At 45.4% G+C, this 21,551-nt stretch overlaps 1 protein-coding gene across 4 annotated transcripts in view; it reads right to left on the reverse strand.

The window, feature by feature from the left end:
- Nucleotides 1-2,600: 2,600 nt before the first annotated feature.
- NFXL1 (nuclear transcription factor, X-box binding like 1) overlaps nucleotides 2,601-21,551 on the reverse strand; it is a 110,467-nt gene continuing 91,516 nt past the window's right edge. For all 4 annotated transcript variants that reach the window (XM_056557493.1, XM_056557496.1, XM_056557512.1 and 1 more), the window contains exons 21-23: nucleotides 19,905-19,991; nucleotides 17,138-17,191; nucleotides 2,601-4,538 (exon numbers count right to left, since the gene is read on the reverse strand). In XM_056557493.1, the coding sequence (XP_056413468.1) occupies nucleotides 4,362-4,538; nucleotides 17,138-17,191; nucleotides 19,905-19,991 (318 nt within the window). In that variant the 3' untranslated portion in view covers nucleotides 2,601-4,361. The remainder of the gene's footprint in view (nucleotides 4,539-17,137; nucleotides 17,192-19,904; nucleotides 19,992-21,551) is intronic.

The raw sequence follows: 21,551 nt of genomic DNA on the forward strand, positions 1-21,551 counted from the left end.
CAGTGCATCCAGCGTATGCCCAAGGACTGTCTGGCATGTCCTCACACTATCACACTATATTTTCTCACACTATCTGGTGCTTTCATCACAGGTATAAATAGGGGAACACTACCGAATTAGACAAAAACAAGATGTGAACAAAGTCTTACAGGTAACTACATTATACATGCAGATTTATATATATATATATATATTTATATATATATTTTTTATATAATACATTCAACTAAAAAGTGTTAAGCAGCCGAATCTAAAACCTGCAGGATAACAAAACCTCAATCCTCCTGCATAGCATTTTACCAGAAATAAATGTAAATCCCCCAAGGGTGTTATTCCAGGTGCGTTCCCTACATAACTAGATACTTAAAACACACTGGAAGCTATTAGAACAGTTGTAGCTAGACTTTCCATTACCCAGAGTAAAAATCCAGTGTGGCATCCTAGCCATACAGTGTATATCTTACTAGCCTCACCCATGAAGAGTGGCATGTCGGCACTATCCTTGGCCAATCTCCTGTCAGCATCCCAGTATTAGGGTATGTTGACATGGGCGGATCCACAGCATATTTTATGCTGCAGATCCGTTGCTGTAGGACCGCTATACGCGGTGTACTCGCACACATCGCGGCCGCTCCCCCTGCTCCATGAACTAGGCCAAGAGCTGCCACCATGTGCGAGTATACTGTGCATGCATGGCGACTCGAACATCGCAGTGTGTCTGCTCATAGCAGCATATTGCCGCTCCGAGCAGGCACATCTAGTGCCTGCTCGGAGCGGCAATACGCTGCTATGAGCAGACACACTGCGATGTTCGAGTCGCCATGCATGCACAGTATACTCGCACATGGTGACAGCTCTTGGCCTAGTTTATGGAGCAGGGGGAGCGGCCGCGATATGCGCGAGTACACCACGTATGCGCGGCGACTCACACATCACTTCAGTGTGTCTGCTAGTAGCAGCATATTGCCGCTCCGAGTAGGCGCATCTAAAGTTGCCATTTAGCGGTCCTTCAGCGGCGTATCCGCAGCGTAAAATACGCTGTGATTCTGCCCGTGTTAACGTACCCCTAATGTCCCAGGTATTAGTACTGGAGATGTTAAAGGGGTTCTACACTTCTGCAAAACTAACAGAAAGAGAGCTGCAGTATATCTATAGGAAGTGTAGCAGCTATGGTCGTACCCAGGGCCTGGAGCATGAGAGGTCCCAAAAGGTCACATAGAAGACTAGTACCATAATGTGCGAGTTAAGAGGCCACATCACAGAGTTAGAATTTTTGTACTTAATACATTTAGACAGTGGCACAAATTATGACTAATTCTGTTTCCACACACTTCCAAAAGGATAATATTTCTCCTTAAAGGGAGCATCATAAAGAAGTATGAAAATATATAGGCCATTCATGATCCACTGGGAATTCTGGGAAGGATAGGCAAAGCAGCTCTCTGAGGTCACCTTCTAGAGGTAGCTCCCCCTTCAAGTCAGTGTCTGACTCTTATAAGAAACCTTAGGACATGACTGGTAGACAATTCTAGCCCAACAGCTGGTCTGATCAAGTAGAACTAATGGTATTATGAGTCTATATGATCAGACCCATGGGCGGTCTGGTCTGATCATTAGAACTAAGGGCATCATAGGTTCTGATCATGCTCTTAGTGCAGTTGATCAGACCCATGGTAGGACTGGGATATGTGATCGTAACACACTTGTATGGAATAAGCCTAAATCACATTTTGTAGTCTAGTTAAGAAATGCATGACTATGTTATTTACTTACCATGTCTTAGTGCTTAGGTGGCAAGTAAATTTGCACCTGTCGTCATAGGACTGAGTATTTTGGAAAATACACAAGGGTCCTCCTATGAAGACGTGGGTCCTTGAAAAGATTTTTAAAGATTAGAAAAGGGCTTAATTTATTTATTTATTTTTTATCAGAAATAATTTTACTCAGATTAATAGCACCAAAACGCACTACCAGACACAGCCAATCTTTGTGGCAAAAAAGCAGACCACAATTTCTAATCCCATACCCCTTTAGATTTAGTCCAAGTCATAGCAAGCATAAGGTAGCTAAAACAATTTGATGACTTAATCATGATCATCTCTGCCTGGATCCCTGTGATTGTGACATTGAGGCAATGTGATATTAGGGTAGCTACAGTCACCCCTGGATTTTTAGGCAGCATTTTTTATGCCAATACATGCTAAAACGTAGGCAATACAGTCTCTAAATTCATACTAGGATTTTTTTTTATAACATAACAAAAAAGTGTCTAACATAACAAAAAAGTTATTTTATAGAAATACATAAAATAAGCAATAAACAAGCTACAGCTAAAGCATATAGACTGTAATCTACCGGACCAAAAATGATGGGCACAGCATGTATACCCATGTTTGACATTTTATACATCCCAGAACAACAGAAGCACTATTCTTTTAGTTAATTTTAATATTCATTCATTCATTTATTATATATATATATATATACACACACACACACACACACACACACACACATAGGGACAAAAAAAAAGCATTTAGCCAGCCACCAATTGTACAGGTTCTCACACTTAAAAAGATGAGAGGCCTGTAATTTTCATCATAGGTATACCTCAACTATGAGAGACAGAATAAGAAAAAAAAAATCTATAAAAATCACATTGTCTGATTTTTAAAGAATGTATTCGCAAATTATGGTGGAAAATAGGTATTTGGTCACCTACAAACAAGCAAGATTTCTGGCTCTCACAGACCTGTAACTTCTTCTTTAAGAGTCTCCTCTGTCCTCCACTCGTTACCTGTATTAATTCATTAATTAATTAATTAATTAATTAACAACCTCAAACCGTTACACTCCAAACTCCACTATGGCCAAGACCAAAGAGCTGTCGAAGGACACCAGAAACAAAAATTGTAGACCTGCACCAGGCTGGGATGACTGAATATGCAATAGGCAAGCAGCTTGTTGTGAAGAAATCAACTGTGGGAGCAGCAATTATTAAGAAAATGAAAGACATACAACTCCAACACCTGATAATCTCCCTCGATTGGGGGGCTCCACAAAAGATCTCACCCCGTGGGGTCAAAATGATAACAAGAACGGTGAGCAAAAATCCCAGAACAACATGGGGGGACCTAGTGAATGACCTTCAGAGAGCTGGGACCAAAGTAACAAAGGCTACCATCAGTAACACACTACGCCGCCAGGGACTCAAATCATACAGTGCCAGACGTGTCCCCCTGCTTAAGCCAGTACATGTCCAGGCCAGTCTGAAGTTTGCGAGAGAGCATTTGGATGATCCAGAAGTTTATTGGGAGAATGTCATATGGTCAGATGAAACCAAAGTAGAAATTTTTGGTAAAAACTCAACTCATCATGTTTGGAGGAGAAAGAGTTGCATCCAAAGAACACCATACCTACGGTGAAGCATGGGGGGAGGAAACATCATGCTTTAAAGGCTGTTTTTCTGCTAAGGGACCAGGAAGAATGTATCATGAGATTTTGAGTGAAAACCTACTTCCATCAGCAATGGCATTGAAGATGAAATGTGGCTGGCTCTTTCAGCATGACAATGATCCCAAACACACCGACTGGGCAATGAAGGAGTGGCTTCGTAAGAAGCATTTCAAGGTCCTGGAGTGGCCTAGCCAGTCTCCGGATCTCCACCCCATAGAAAACCTTTGGAGGGAGTTGAAAGTCCGTGTTGCCCAGCGACAACCCCAAAACATCACTGCTCTAGAGATCATCTGCATTGAGGAATGGGCCAAAATACCAGCAACAGTGTGTGAAAACCTTGCGAAGACTTACAGAAATCGTTTGACCTCATTGGTCATTGCCAACAAAGGGTATATAAGAAAGTATTGAGGTGAGCTTTCTTTATTGACCAAATACTTATTTTCCACCATAATTTGCTAATAAAAATTCTTTAAAAATCATAATTATGTCTCTCATAATTGAGGTATACCAATGATGAAAATTACAGGGCTCTCTCATCTTTTTAAGTGGGAGAACTTGCACAATTGGTGGCTGACTAAATACTTTTTTGCCCCACTGTATATAATGAAAATTCATTCATTTGCACTTTTTTGAGATGAATAACAGAACAGTGAACAAAAAAAAAAGATAAAAACTGTACATTATCAATAATCAGGTTATTTGATTATTTATTATATTAAAAAGGGAATAACAGGGATTAATTGCAGACTGGTGTATACATTATTATAAGACTAAATATCTCCTTTAACTGTTGTACAGTTTTTATACATTTTATTTTACATTGTGCAAGTGTTTGTGTGTAGCTAGCACAGTGATCCCTATATAATACGTCAAAGACATAATTCCCTCTTATGGATATCAGCTTGTCATATATTGATCTGAGTGAGGTACAGTGTGAACACAGCCAAAGCAACACCACACACAGGCATTAGTATATAATTCTTGTATTTCTGCCATACGGATGGTTGGATTTCCACTTCCTCTTTCTTCTTGTTCTTCCTCTTCTTTCCTTTCAGGCGATTTTCAAAAGCTTCTAATTCAGCCTAAAAACAGAATAAATGTAACTGCATGAATTCCTTCTTTCATATGGCACATACTGGAATAATTTCATTACGATGGAGGCTCATAAAATCGCATTGGGGGCTTATTAAATGGTCACTGCCTATAGTATATAAAGATGGCACATACTGGAATCATTTCATTACGAAGGAGGCTCATAAAATGGCATTGGGGGCTTATTAAATGGTCACTGCCTATAGTATATAAAGTCCTGTCACAAACTTACAGCAGGGGAATGCTGAGAATGCAATGGAAAAATATAGAAATTACAGATTCGGAATCAGTAGCTTTTATTTAAAGGGATACTAAGGTGGAAAACGTTTTTTTTTTTAACCTTTTAAGGACACCGGGCATTATGCATACGCCCTGCATCCCGAGTCCTTAAGGAGGTGGGGTGTATGCATACGCCCGTGGGAATTCCGGTCCCCGCCGCTAGCCGGTTGGGGACCGGAGCGGGATGCCTGCTGAAATCATTGTCGGCGACCCATGTCGGCGATCGCAGAAAATCGCATGTCAATTCAGAAATGCGATTTTCTGCTATTCCAGGCTGATCGGGTCTCTGGTGACCCGATCACCCGAAAATAGGGATGATCGGAACTGTCAGTGACAGCCCTGATCATCCTGAGGGATAGGAGCGAGGTCGCAGTGCTGCAATCTCCTTCTATCCCCTGCCATTGGTCAGAACTGGCAACCCCCCGTTCTGCCCACCCCTGGATGTCGAGGGGAGAAGATGGAGGCCGGTACCTGGAGGAGACGATGCCCCCCCATCGTCGCTGGAGACTACTGGATCCTGGCTCAGGTAGGGAAACCACGTTGGGGGTGGGGGGGGGGGGGTTGGGGAATGAAAGTGAAAGTAAAGTGATCTTTACTGTGGCAACCACTAGGAAGGCCAAACTGCAACACCCAGCATGCCCAGACAGCCAAAGGCTCTGTAACATTTCCAATGCAATTGTTGTCTACTGTTTATGGGACTTGCTGTAAAGCATACCAGTAACTGCCGTTAAAAACAGCTAAGCCAATATGGCAGCCCTGGTAATACAAAAAAAAAAATGAAATAAAAAAAGAAAATAGGAATAAATTGGAAAAAAGAACATGTTTCTGTATCTGGCAATAAGCCCTACCTAAGCAATGTTCAGTTTTCACTTTGCAGTGGTTAGAAATTTATCAAGTGCGACTCAAAAAGTCACAAGTGTAAGCCAGGTCAGACCTGGCTTACAAACTTGCCTCTGACAGCAAGTTTTAAAAAGTCGCACATGCGACTTTTTGCTCAGCTGCGCTTCCCGGGCCACCCGCCCACATCTGTCACCTGCCCGCTAGATACTGCAGAACTAAAACTCCTAGCATGCCCTTACAGTGAGGACATGCTAGGAGTTATAGTCACAACAGGCGGGTAGGAGATACAGGCAGGTGGCCGGGAAGCGGAGCCAGCCGACAGGAAACCGAAATTACAGCACTGTAATTTCATATTTCAAGGACAGAAGGAAATATGAAGTTATAGTGCCGTAACTTCAATTTCTCCACTGGGAAGCCAGGGAGAAAAGGAAAATGCTGCTGGCTTCCCTGGCTTCCTTGTGACCCGTCTGTGCCGCACTACTACAACTCCCAGCATGTCCTTACAGTAAGGACATGCTGAAAGTTGTGGTCGTGCGGCGCCGGCGGTATGAGATGTGCGAGCGGGTGACAAGATTCTCGGGCTTGCTCGTCACCCACCTGCACATCTCCCACCAGCCCGCCGTAGCATGACTACAACTTCCAGCATTCCCTTACAGTGAGGACATGCTGGGAGTTGTAGTCGTGCAGCGCAGGCGGGAGGCAATAAATATACTAACCTATTTTCCATGTTTTTTTAATTTTCATTTCAGATCCGTGGACTACTTCAGATTCGGAGGACTATGTCGATGACCAGCTTTTTTGTTTTTGTTTAATGTTAATAAAATGGTTAATGAGGGCTTGTGGGGGGGGAATGGTTTTTGGAATAAGTAGATTTTTTATGTTTACCGTAAAATCTCTTTCTCGGAGGATCCATTGGGGGACACAGACCGTGGGTATATGCTCTTGCTGCTAGGAGGCGCTGAAACTAGGCAAACAAAAAAAGTTCGGCTCCTCCCGGCAGGCTATACCCCGCCTACTGGCCCTGAGCTCATCAGTTTAGTTTCAAAGCAATAGGAGGCAACCGACAAAAAAAGAGAAAAAAAACAGCAAAAGTCCAAGAGAAACAGACAAAAGAAAAAACCCCGAATCACCTCTCGGACAGAACAAACAAAAAACTCTACCCAAACTGTGGGTGGGCGCTGTGTCCCCCAATGGATCCTCCGAGAAAGAGATTTTACGGTAAGCATAAAAAATCTACTTTTCTCGGTCGGAAACCATTGGGGGACACAGACCGTGGGACGTACCAAAGCAGTCCCCGGGGTGGGGAGAAAAATACTCAACCCAAAATCAAGCAGAGGAGGATGCTACTGCCGCCTGCAACACTTTGCGGCCCAAACTAGCATCAGCCGACGCAAAAGTATGTACTTGATAGAACTTTGCAAATGAATGCAAGGACGACCAGGTGCCCACCTTACAGACTTGCAGGGCCGAAGCCCTATTATGGAGAGCCCAAGAAGCCCCAACAGAACGCGTGGTATGCGATGTTACCCGAAAGGGTGGCACCTTGGCCTTGCGGCGGTACGATTTAGAAATGGCCGAGCGAATCCACCGAGCAATGGTCGCTTTGGAAGCCAGAAGACCCTTATGACTACCCTCAGGAATCACGAAAAAGGAGTCCCCCTGGCAAAAGAGGAGGTGACCGACAGATAAATCCGGAGGACTGCCCGGACCACGTCAAGGGTGTGAAGAGAACGCTCCTTGGCATTGGCAGGAGAAGGACAAAAGAAAGGAAGAACGAGCTCCTCGTTGACATGAAGAGAGGAAACTACCTTGGGCAGGTAGGAGGGAGGTGGGCGGAAAACCACCTTATCCTGATGAAGCACCAAAAGGGGGGAACGACAGGAAAGTGACGCCAGTTCCGAGACCCTCCGGATAGAAGTGATGGCAATGAGAAAAGCGACCTTCCACGAGAGAATATGAAGGGAGGCATCCCTAAGGGGCTCGAAAGGAGCCTCCCTCAAGGCTCCAAGCACCAGACTGAGATCCCACAGAGGTGTGGGAGACCGAAAAGGAGGAGCCATGCGGGCCACACCCTGTAAAAAGGTGCAGACATGGGAATTAGAGGCCAACTGCCGTTGGAAAAGGATAGAGAGAGCAGACATCTGACCCTTAAGAGAACTTGGGGTCGAACGTTTGTCCAGCCCTGCCTGAAGAAAGGCAATCAGACGTGGAAGGGAAAAAATTACCGGAGAAAAGTATTGCTCCTCGCACCACCGAAAATAAGCTTTCCAGGTGCGGTGGTAAATCCTGGCCGAGGAAGGTTTGCGTGCCCGAAGCATGGTACGAATAACCCCCTCAGAAAACCCGCGGGCCTTCAATAACGCGGTTTCAACCGCCACACCGTCAAATGCAGCGACAGTAAATTGGGGAGGCAAAGGGGACCTTGAAAGAGAAGATCGGGACGAAGTGGTAGGCGCAGCGGCACGTCGTCGGCCAGTCGGACCACCCTCCGCCTTGAGTTTCCTCAGAACCCTGGGCAGGAGGTTGAAGAGGTGGAAACAGATAAGGGAGTCGGAAGGACGCCCACGGGATGACCAGAGAATCTGTCGCCAGGGGATCCCTCGTTTTTGCTACAAAGAGGGGAACCTTCCTGTTGAGACGAGATGCGAAGAGATCCACATCCGGGGTCCCCCAACGATCGCAAATCTCTGAAAACACCTCCGGGTGGAGAGACCACTCCCCCGGATCGAAAGTCCGCTTCCCAATTGTCCACGCCCGGGATGTGGATTGCTGACAGAGCAGGGACCCGAGCCTCGGCCCAGAGGAGAATCTGGGAGACCTCCTCCATTGCCGAGCGACTCCGGGTGCCGCCCTGGCGATTGATATAGGCAATGGCCATCGCATTGTCCGACTGAACCCGGACCGGTCGACCCTGAAGGAGACGTTCCCAATGGAGGAGGCAAAGGAAGATCTCCCGAAGCTCCAGAATATTGATGGGGAGACGGGCTTCACCGGGGGACCAGTGACCCTGGACCGTCATGTCCCGAAAAACCCCTCCCCAACCCATGAGGCTCGCGTCGGTGGTGACGATCTGCCACTGAAGGGGAAGAAAAGACTTCCCCAGAAGAAGAAGGGGAGAGTGGAGCCACCAAAGAAGGGACTGACGTACTGCCAGGGGCAGGAGAATCCTGCGATCCAGGGACAAAGAGGACTTGTCCCACCTGCCCAGAATGGCCAGTTGGAGGGAACGGTAATGAAATTGGGTGAAGGGGACTTGGAAATTGACTGCCATGGAAGCCACCATACGGCCCAGGACTTCCATGCAGAAGCGAATCGGAACCAGGATGGGGCGTTGCAGAGGATGGACCCCCACCTGCAGAGAGCGCCTTTTGTCCAAGGGAAGACGGACCCAGGCTACTGCGGTGTCGAAAAGGAGCCCCAGAAAAATTAGGGACTGGGAGGGGAGCAGATGTGACTTCTCCCAGTTGATGCCCCAGCCGAAAGAGGACAGGGTGTGAAGTGTGATCTGCAGACTCTCCAAATTCTCGGACCGAGAGGGAGCCTTGATTAGGAGGTCGTCCAGGTAGGGGAGGATGGAGATCCCCCGGCTGCGAAGGATGGCACAGACCGCCGCCATGACCTTGGTAAAGACCCTGGGAGCCGTGGCTAGACCAAACGGGAGCGCCACAAACTGAAAATGACCCTCCGACACCGCGAAACGAAGGAAACGCTGAGAAGATCGGAAAGTGGAGATAGGCGTCTTGGATATCCACTGAAGAAAGAAACTCACCCTGGTCCATGGAGGCCACCACAGACCGGAGGGACTCTATCCGAAAATGACGGAGGCACAGATGGCGATTGAGCAACTTGAGGTCCAGAATGGGACGGACCGAGCCCTCTTTTTTTGGGAACGGTCCGTTGAATAGAACCCTGATCCGTGTTCCCCGGTGGAACCGGCACTATGACTCCTTGGGAGAGGAGAGAACGCAGAGCAGTCTGAAAAGCCGCCGCCAAGCAAGGGGACTGAGGAGGGCGGGATTGAAAGAAACGGTGTCTTGGGAGAAAAAAGAATTCTATGCAGTAGCCTCCTGAAATAACATCTCGCACCCAGGCATCCTGGACTTGAGACAGCCATATGTCCTGGAAAAGAGACAGCCGCCCTCCCACCCGAGCACACGACGCGGGTGGGGGCGCCCCTTCAGGAAGAGGCAGGCTTATGGGTACCCGATTTGGCAGCGAAACCTTCAGATCGGTTGCCCGACTTCCATGATGGACGTGCCATGAAAGAGGGTGCTCTACGAGGAGGAGGCTGCGCCTACTTGGAGGGACGACCCGGAGCCGTTGACCGAAAGGACCGAAAAGAAGTCGACTTCCGGCGGGGAGACCTGTTGCTGAGACCTGTTCTGTGGAAGCAGAGAACTCTTACCTCCCGTAGCTTCAGAAATCTTTTCATCCATGTTTTCCGAAGAGGGAAGTTCCGTCAGAGACCTCTTTGACGCAGCGTTGGCGTCCCACGCTTTCAACCACATGGCGCGACGAATCGCAACCAAGTTGGCCGAGGCAAATGCAGAGCAGCGAGCGGATTCCAAAGTGGCTGAACAAAGGAAATCGCCCGCTTGGGAGAGCTGGAGAGCCGCTTCTGCCAGTTCTTCCCTAGAAATTCCAGAAAGGGCCCCCTGGCAGAGCTGGGAAGCCCAAACCGACACCGCCTTGGCCACCCAAGTGGAGGCAAAAATGGGGAGTAATGAGGACCCAACGGGTTTGAATGCGGACTTCGCTAGATTTTCCATTTTCTTGTCCGCCGGATCCTTAAGAGACGCTGCATCCGCAAGGGGCAGCGTAGTGGACCTGGACAGGCGGGAGACCGGTGGGTCAACCTTAGGCGGAACCGTCCACTTTGTGACTAGGTCCTGAGGGAAGGGAAAACGTATTTGCACCTTCTTGATTCCCTGAAAACGCCTCACAGGGTGTTTCCAAGCAGCGTCCAGCATGGCGTCAAGCTCTGCATGAGAGCTAAACGCCTTGGGAGCACGCTGTGATCGGCGAAAGGAGACTTTTGGATCAGGATCCGAAGCTCCGGGGTCCTCCAGATGAAAGGTGTCCCTTATGGCTGATACTAAAACGTCCACCACATTGGACTTTGTAGAGTAATCCTCATGATCCGAGACGGAATCTGAACCTTCTTCCACCCCTTCCCCCACAGGTTGAGGGAGACCTATGATGATAGGACGGGGACCAAGAATGCCGACCCGGAGAACGACCCCTAGAAGCTGGGGTACGCCCTAGGGCCGGGGAGGGGGAGCGAGACCTGCAAAATGAGGAGCCGCCCTGGGCCTGCTCCCATGAGGAGCCAGAGAGAGCTACCTTAGCGCGCTTAGAAGTGTGGAAAAAAGGCGGTTCCAGGGAAACAGAGCGCGAGCTCCTAGAGCCTCGCAGGGATGACCTTTCCAAGGCCGAAGCCACTGACTTGGAGACCATAGCCAATTCAAAAATCGACCAGGAAAGGGAAGAAACCCACTCTGGAGGAGGAGGGGGGCGGTTCCCACGCATTCCGCTGAAGCCTCAGGGGCTCCAGAAACAGACGGCGAAGACAGTTTGGAGGAGCAGGCGGAACAGGAAGATTCAGTAGAACCCACTGGAAATTTGGACTTACAACCCACGCATGCATAGTAGGTGACTTGAGCCGTCGCCTGTCTGGGCAGTGGGCCGGGTCTGGGGTCGGACATAGCTGGTAGCTAGGGACAGCAGAAAGAAACTAGAGCAATCTCACCCGGTCTGTGTCCCAGTTCTGGATAAGCAGAGGCAGTCCCCCGTATCTACTGCGTAAGGTAACCAGAAGGAGAGAGGGAGAGAGAAAGAGAGAGCAGGGAGGAGGAGCCAGCCACCAGCAAAAGCCGGCCGCCTTCCAGAAGCAGCCTATTGGCTGAAAATGACCCCTGAGCGCGCGCACCAGCTGATCAGTGACCCCTAGGTGCGCGCGCTAAGCCCCCATAGGAGAATGCGAGCGGTGGGTGGAGCCTCGGCACACGCGGCCGAAGCTCCGGCACCGCGACCGCCATGTCCCCCAGTAACCAACACTAACTCCGGCGTCTTAGCCGGAGGAAACAGCCGCGCGATCCCTGCAGCGGTCGAACGGACCGCATGCAGGGCGAGACGCCAGCTGTGAAAGCCGCCGCGCGCCTCAAAGTGAAAGTAACAGCCGCACAATCCCTGCAGCAGCCGAACAGGACCGCATGCAGGGAGGACGCCGGCTGTGAGAGCCGCCGCCGCGCGCGGCTCAAAGTGAAAGTAAAAACACACGAGCCGGCAGGGTCGGGGAGGGAGAGGGAAACGCTGCCCCGGCACCCCGACCCTGCCGAAGTGCTCATCCCCCTGTCCCGGCGCCCCAGAACAGCCCCAATAGTATGCTCCCTCCAAGGAGCTAATCAAACACTGTCCCCGTCGGGGGGGGAGGGAAATCGGGTGGTGGTCTCCAGATGTTGCAAGCCCATTTGGAACAATAAAAAGGAGTGTCCCTGGCCCCTGTAATAGACACACCAGGTAATGGGGCTGAGGGGAACAAACATACTCACCTAGCACCATACTCACCTGAAGATGTCTTCCACCTGAATATATCTTCAGCCAGACTTATGGATGCCTGCATCACGTCATGCAGCTACAGACCAGGACGAGCAGGGAAAATAGGGGGACCTGGACCCAACGGTACTACCCCAGGTGCTGGCCGTTAGCGGGAAGGGATTAACGGTGCATTTGTAAATTATGTCCCATGCCCCTTAGCCGCATATACGGGAACAGGTAGCGCCATGCTCCTGAACACCCACCTAAAAACAGTGAACAAATTTAATGAATGAAAGAAACTAAACAGTCCCTAACTATAAAATAAGAAAAAGAGAAATTCAGACCTGTGTCTTGCCTCCTAGGACACTAAGCTTAAAACTGATGAGCTCAGGGCCAGTAGGCGGGGTATAGCCTGCCGGGAGGAGCCAAACTTTTTTTGTTTGCCTAGTGTCAGCGCCTCCTAGCGGCAAGAGCATATACCCACGATCAGTGTCCCCCAATGGTTTCCGACCAAGAAAAAAGTTTTTTTTAAAGTGCTGCGTTATTTTATTTACTTTACAGTAGTGGAAGCTGTCTTATAAACGAAGTCCATTACCAAGCCAGGGCTTAACGTTAGCCACAAAAACAGCTAGTGCTAACCCCCAATTATTACCCTGGTACCCACCGCCACAGGGGTGCCGAGAAGAGCAGGTACCAACAGACCCGGAGCATCAAAAATGGTGCTTCTGGGCCTAGGTGGTAACAGGCTGGCATTATTTAGGTTGGGGAGGCCCAGTAACAATGGTTCTCGCCCACCCTGGTAACGTCAGGCTGTTGCTGCTTGGTTGGTATCTGGCTGAGAATGAAAATAGTATTATGAAAAAAAAACATGTGGGGATCCCTATATTTTCATTCTCAGCCAGATACCAAACAACCAAGCAGCAACAGCCTGACGTTACCAGGGTGGGAGAGGACCATTGTTACTGGCCCTCCCCAGCCCCATTTCTGACGCTCCGGGCCTGTTGGTAAGCTCTGGCTTAGTAATGGACTCTGTCTATAAGACAGCTTCGACTAGTAAGGCTGTAAAGTAAATTTTAGAAAACCACCACACGCTTAAAAAACTTTTATTTAAAAAAAACACTCCCCCACAAGCCCTCGTTAACCATTTTATTAATATTAAACCAAAAAACGCTGGTCATTGTACTTTACCAAATCTTAAGTGCATACACGGATTTGAAATGAGAACAAAATAAAATGGGTTAGTACTTTTAGGGGGGAAAAAGTGATAAAAAAAAATGTAATAAACACACACACATATATATATATATATATATATATATATATATATATATATATCGCACATTTTCTTTTCAGCTGCGACTTGAGGTGGGGTTACAAAGTAGTGTTCTGAAGTCATTTATTGGTTTTTGCTTATATGTGCTAAAAAATGGTATTCAAAAGTGATTTATCGTTTTTATTTTTTTGCTTAAAGTAGATACTAGATGACTTCCTTTAAGAAGCAATGCTTTGTTAGGTGGAACCTTCTTGACGTTACACACAGTTTTTAATGGCTTCATGAAACTGTATGGTGCCTCAGTGAGACACAATATGGTCCAATCGTATTAAGTGTCCATACAACTTCAATAACTGTCAGCTGAGCACTTATTTGGTCAACAAATAATCCTCCAGACTTCCCCCATACATATACACAGTCAAGTGTTTTTAATTAGAAGCAGAGAGTAAACCTCAGCCAGAAACTTGTGATGGTGGCATATCTCCATAGAGAAGAAACACCTTGGCCACTCAGTTAGGAGGCTCTCATACCCACATAAGAATGCCATTTAGATCTGCCAAAATCACCAGGTTTGACTGACTTTTTTTCTAATGTGTATGGAGGACTTAAAGGGGTACTCCGCCCCTAGACATCTTATCCCCCCTATCCCAAGGATAGGGGATAAGATATCTGATTGCAGGGGTCCCGCCACTGTGACTCCCGCGATCTCTGTGCAGCACCCAGCGTTCATTTAGATGTCATGACCACGCCCCATGTGATGTCACACCACGCTCCCTCAATGCAAGTCTATGGGAGGGGGCGTGATGGAATGAGAGGCTTGGCCGTAACTTCACGACCCCCGCCGCCCGCTCCAAGCATTCAAAACTAAATGTTCTGACACCCCTACCCCTTAATTCCCTGGTTGAACTTGATGGACATATGTCTTTTTTCGACCGTACTAACTATGTAACTATGTAACTATGACTGCTGGGGCAGAAGAGTACCCCTTTAACACTATCATGAAAATATTTCGATTATACAGCATGTGCTCTACAATTTTTTTGACAGAATCTTGGAGATATTTTAAGGGAGTAAACCATCCACACAGACAACCAGTTAGCTATTTAGTTATACACTTGGCACATTAGAGAGTTATAAGTTAAGATGTTACAGAAATGTTATTTCACAGGTAATACAAGTATTTATCAAAACCACAGGTGCTCTTTAAAGGTTGTAAAAATGTATTTAAAATAAAGATAGTACTATGATAGCATAGATAGCACATCATAAATGATATCATAGTACACTAAGAGCATGTGTCCATGCCATCTAGATTCCTTCAAAGCCCAGCTGGTAGGGCATATGAATAGTTATACCAGAAAACAATGTTGCCGAAATGTGTTTGTTATACAACTTGGCTGTTTTACAGTCTCTAAGGGGGTAAAAATGATATTTTATGTGGATATGATAAAAAGAAAAAGAATGGCTCCTAAAAGATGTAACGCTGAAGATATCGCATCATTTTTTACATACATCACAGGCGCGATGATTTAGTCTGGGGAAGTGTGCTGGTCTTTGTTTTTGACATTCCTGCTACAGGAGACACCTGTTTTAAATACAATCATGTTCTTAATCCACATTTAGATCTTCTGAGCTACATTTGCATTTTCTGAGTTTATCATATTCATCAATAATGTCATTTCAGTACTACAGTGATAACTTAAGACTTTAATAACTTCTTTCAGGCTCTTCTCCCAGCCAAATGAACAGCATGCAGATTGGATTTCAGATCCTTCACATTGGGCCACTGCATGGTAAATGACTGGGTCAGGCTTTGGTGACTATAGTCCTATTTTAAAGAGAATCTGTCAACTAATTTCTTTTTTTATTTATATTTCTTAGACATGAAAAATCTTATTTTTTTATTAATATTTGGAAAATTGTAAAGGTTTTCACTTTTCAGGAAATATGAAAACTGTCATAATTTTTCATATTTTCCACTGTTGCCCAGCAGAGGTAGTTAACATAAGAGTTAGGAGAAGGAAAGCAACTTGTAACATGGCTGCTGCAAATCTGGACACGCCCCTCTCCCTGTTTGTGACTTTACACCTCCATCCATCTGGTGCCAGTGGAGTCTGTTCTGTGGCTGGCAAGTCACAGGATGGGCAACACTGGCAGCCCTAATAAGTTTATCGGAGGCTGTGTTCTAACATTCTACGGTTGACTGAAGCAAAGTCCTGTGTATGTCCTGTGTATGCTGTAAAGCATCTGTGTCTGTGCCGTGCAGTGACCTAGTACACAGATGCTGTTAGACAAGGAAGCCCCAAGAGAAAGTATTTATTATCAAAAAATAAAAAAGTATAAAACAACGTTACATAACATTATTTCATTATACAGTGATCCCTCAACTTACATTGGCCTCAGGTTGAAATATTTCCAACATACAGTAATCTTTTCTGGACCATTGTATCTTGAAACCAACCTCAAAATACAATGCAACGGACAGTACCGATCTGTGTGTCAATGGCTGAAAGATCTGACCAATCAGAATGGGCATTTCACCAGTAAACACCTGTATTACTGAAGCGTATACACTGACTGGCTGTCTGGTAGGGCCCCCTACAGTACAGGGAGGTATTACATGTTCTGTACTCTTTACCTGAGCCAGGGTTAGCTGCTCCTTTGGACACCAGGTGAGGGCGGCTCTGTTTTACTATTTTAGGACACTGTGTACTGTGTACAGGACCCTGAAGAAGCTCCTGTCCTCTACATAGACAGTGATTTACAGCTTCCAGCAGATCTTTCTTACTTTTATATGTAAGGACTTGCTTTATCTATATTAGTTATCTACTTATTTTTCATTAATTCTCACTTTAGAACCAATAACAAGGTTTCCATAGAGTTCTGGCCTCAACATACAATGGTTTCAACATACAATGATTCTCTTGGAATAAATTAATTTTAAAACTCGAGGGACTACTATACATACTTATATTAAAACAAATAGGCACAAAAATAATAACATATTAAAAGCCTGTTAAAAATATATAACCAAGTAAAATGGCTCATTATTTTTGGATGCTACTGCTAAGATTCAGTAATGCTATGACAGCCCTGGTGCTACTAGGGCACAACAGTTTACGTGCTAGCACACTAATGGGAGGACACATGCATGGAGCCCTAAAGTAAGAGGCTCTCAAAAAACCCTGCCCATAAATGTTAATTGAAAATTGATGGCCTATTCTTGGGATAGGCCATCAATATAAAATCAGTGGGGGTCCAACAATCCTGTCAATCAGCTCTTTGATAAGTCCCGGGCACCACAGTCTCTTAAATGTTTAGTGTTTGTATCTGCACCACTATATTTTGGTAGCAGTAGTGCAAGATACTCCAACAATGTCTCATTCAGGTGAGCAGGGCAACTATGCAATACCTTGCACCGCCTATATGAATAACACGGCAAAGCAATACTAGCACTGGTAAACTCATTTTATTTCTCTTAACTGAGTTTTACATACTTTTCAAGCCTACTAATCTGGCACCAATCAGGTACCATGGATACCAAATGAAAGGAAATTTACTTGAATACTATTTTAATCGTTTCAGTCATAGTGTTATATTCAACTGATAGACCTGTTTGCCCACATATCTCAAGATTTGGCTTTGTATTTTTGTCAGTACCTGTTGTCTACGTTTCTCTTCTTCATTTGCGGCCTTTTCTACTTCTTCTTTAATCTGTCAATATTAATTAAAAAAAGGAATAATTCATGGCATCTCTTGCTAGAAAACTTAAAATACTACATCCACACAGGGCGCTGTACAATAATAAAGTGCAAATAACTAAAAATCTTAACCACTGCAGTTTCCCTTTCACATTGGGGAAACTCTTTGAGTTATTAGTTTTGCGTTGCTTTCTTTAAATTAAAAAAAAAAAAAAAACGACAGAAAAGGTTTAGTCTTCTGAGATACTATTAACCCCTTAAAGGGGTTATCCAGGAACAAACTTATATATATATATATATATATCTCAACTGGCTCCAGAAAGTTAAACCTTAACCTTAACTTCAGAAGCTCATAAGTACTGAAAGGATTAAGATTTTTTTTTATAGAAGTAATTTACAAATCTTTTTAACTTTCTGGAGCCAGTTGATATATATATAAAAAAAAGTTTTTTCCTGGATAACCCCTTTAAGGCCCACACTAGGCCTTGTCTTAAAATTTCCTGGCAACTTCGTAGCCCGAAACTACAATGATGAGGATACAGATTGCCTAAAGTCTCATGCACTTTTGTACATATTCAGCACTACCTATGGAACGCTTATGTCCATAGCAATCCTCAGATTCTTTGCTAGTTGAAGAGCTGCCTCGCAACCGAGTGGCACCCTATTATCATGGGGGCCCAAATGAGCTTAGAGAGGGAGCATCCATCCTCTGTAAAACCACCACTTAGTTGCTGTGGTCCTTATTGATTTCAGTATTTAAGGGCTTCAAAAGCCAAGATAAGAAAATAAAATTATTAAAACGAACCTTTTGCAAAAACAACTATGTATACAATTATTTGTGATCGACCCCCAGCCCTAAACCTAACACGGAGCCTTGCACGGTGTATAACAAAAAGTACACACCTGATGAGTATTACATTATACATAGGATAGGGCTACATACACAAGGTTGTAACATACAGTTTTTCTTTAGATTTTGGCCACAAAATTCAGAGTAAATAGTGCATAGCACAAAAAAAACAAAAAAAAAAACGGGAAAGTTTAACACTTCTTTACAATTCTGGACTGATTACTAATTTTGTTTTCTAGCCATAACTGTTCAGTGTGAACAAAGCCCAATGCTGCTAACGTACTCAAAACCAGAATAAATCCTTTCCAACCACTTGCGCACCGCCCCCCCCCCCCCCCCCTACTCTGATCTTGAAGGGAACCTGTTACCATGTAAATGCTATTTAAATGCAATGTTGGGGCTGGGCGGCATGACCAAATCTGCGTATCACGGTATTTTTGTAACCTTCGGCGGTTCCACGGTATATAACGGTATTCCCCCCCCCCCCCCCCAAATTAATTATCAGCCCAGCGCTGCGCGATTCTGCCCCCCCCCCCCAACAAAAATTAATCATCAGCCCAGCGCTGCCCCCATCGGGGTAAGTACTCACATGTCACCTGCTGCTCTCCTCGTGCTGTTTGTTGCCGCCGCCGGCGCAGACACAAGGTAAACAAAATAAACTCACGCATGTCCGATGTCGGCCTTACGCTGGGGACAGGAACGTCGGAGAGCCTACAGCCTATCACCGGCCGCAGCGATGTTCTGCCTCGGCCGCTGATAGGCTGAGCCCACTGTCATGTAAGAAGCTCTGGGCGGCTTCTTACATGACAGTGGGCTCAGCCTATCAGTGGCCGAGGTGGAACATCGCTGAGGCCGGTGATAGGCTGACGGCTGTCCGACGTTCGATTCACTAGGAAACAGATGAGGCTGGTACCGGACCAACGGGAGGGGAGTTAAAGTTTATTTTGTTTATTTTTTGCAGCCCGGGCATAGGGATACCACACAATATAGAGCAGTGGTCTTCAACCTGCCGACCTCCAGTTGTGGCAAAACTACAACTCCCAGCATGCTCGGACAGCCAACGGCTGTCCGGGCATGCTGAGAGTTGTAGTTTTGCAACATCTGGAGGTTGGTAGGTTGAAGACCACTGGTATAGAGTGTCAGCGCCGGCGGCCGCAACAAACATGAGGATGAGGAGGGCAGCGCATGCGGGTGACATATCAGTATTTATCCCGATGGGAACAGCGCTAGGCTGAAAATTAATTGGGGGGGCAGAACATCGCTCGTGGGTGACTTGTGATTAGTTCCCTGATGTGGGGACAGCGCAGCGCTGGGCTCATTCATTCATTCCCGAGGAGGAGGGGCCCAACCGGTATTGCGGTATGGGTTAAAATTCATATCGTGCAGCACAAAAATGTCGGTAATCGGTATGAACCGGTATACTGCCCAGCCCTATGCTATGTTAATGCTATTTAAGCTTAGGAATCCAGTGGGCAGTTTCACTGAACTAGCTAGACCGCCCACTGGACTCCTAAGTCCAGAATAAGCAGGGTATTCAAGCAATAGGTTACAAATTGTACAAAACTATTTCCCACAAAACTATATATGAATCTATTCTGCTCCTCCTGCTCTATAAAGTATAAAGTTGTAATCTAACTGCATGTTCAGTGTGACAGGTTCTTTTAAACATAGGGATCAGGGAGGAAAGGTAAGACCGGTCATACTTCCAGCTAAAACCATTAAACATAAAGATTATAATTTATCATAATATATTATATTATTTTTACATAGGGAAACAAGTAATAGGTTTCAAAATATAAGTACTTAAGTCCATAAATTTAAGAAAGCATCTAACATTTGCAGCTCATGTAACAAAAACCACATTTTAGGAATTTACCTCTACAGCTTTCTTCCTCATTTCCAGGCACAGAGAGTCACACTCTACAGAAACCTGACCTTCACGTGCAGTATTACACTGCATCTCCTACGATGGGAACAAGGAAAACAATGCTTTGATCAACAGTTCACGAAGGTCAGTTTATCAAACAAGCGGCGCATACGTAGAATATTCATAACATCAACGTCTCCACATCTAAAATTCAGACTGCTATAAATTATACTACAGATTATACATATACGGTATATATATATATATATATATATATATATATATATATATGCAAAACTACAAACCAAAGCTTCTTACAAATGGAATCATGACCAAAGAAGAAAAAATAACCACAGAATTCCTGTTAACTCCATGAGGTATTTAGTAAATGTATGCTTTTTTTTCTTTTCTTGTTGCTACAAAAAGCCTCAGGAAGAGCCATAGATCGTCCTTGATATGTAGATCTGACATCCTACAAGGTTTCTGACTGGATCAACAAATGAAAGACAGATTTTCTGAAAGTGGGGATAGAATCATAATGAAAAGCTATGATCTTGTGAGCGGATGTCTGAGTCGGAGCAATAACACTCAAACTAAATGCCACAACAAAGCAGATGCATTTACAATAACCGCAGACCTAAGTGGAATATGGTCAAGAATGGATCAAAGAGAGAAGAGGGTCAATTGAAGTCCGCCACCTAGGAACGTTGGTCTTTGATGAAGCCAAAATGTTACTTGTGATGAGGAGCCGCAGTGTATTTTTGAGCAGTGCTTCTACACCAAAAATGTCGACTACGAGAGTACAATCCCCCAATGCTTAATGTATTAGAGGGGTATAACCAGGGGTCAAGTAGTGGGGGAAAAAAGTGTGGGGACTGAGCAAAGATTTCCACTCAAGGGCTGGTACTGCTAATCGAAACTGTGTTCCAGCTGTGGGAAAAGTGCAGGAACTCAGAGCCCTGGGTATATGCATTTCAAAAAGTGATGGCATAATGTAGATTATCCCATTATTTTATAATGGGTGACAAGTCCAGGATCTAAGGCACCCAATGGTTGAGCATTGTGGCCTTGTGTCTTTTTTTTCCCTACACAACAGTGATCCTGACCACCTGGCTGTGCACAGCAAGTTATTATTATATTTTATGATTATTATTTTGTGTCTGGAGCACCAGTGTACAGGGGTCTACAGCAATGAATTAGTAGAAGATCACTTGCAAGATCATTGAGGGTCCCAGAGGTCAAGCCCCCACTGATCATTAAAGAGGAGGCATATCCTAGGGATAAGAATACCTAGGATTTGTAGAAAAGGTAATCCAATAAAATTTTACAACTCAATTTTCATCCTAGCTTATTCTTTATAACGTAAAGACGTTCACTAGTAAAAAATATAATAACTGAAAGGAAAAGTAACTATAATGGGAAAGTTCTGTCCTTGTACAGAAGCCTATTTTACTGAGTGGGATCAGCCTATAAAGAGTAAGCCTGATTTGGACCAGCCAGCCGTTCAATGGGAAGGCCTGCATTTTCCCATGGATGTCTAATACACTTCCCAATCATTAGATCTTTTGTTTTGTATATTGTGGCAAAGTACCAAGCCACAAAGACACTTGGAGAATACCTCCGATTACTAGCTCAGGATTCCGGAGTTCTGGAAAA

This window comes from Hyla sarda, chromosome 1 (assembly GCF_029499605.1).
Source record: "Hyla sarda isolate aHylSar1 chromosome 1, aHylSar1.hap1, whole genome shotgun sequence".
Taxonomy (NCBI): Eukaryota; Metazoa; Chordata; class Amphibia; order Anura; family Hylidae; genus Hyla; species Hyla sarda.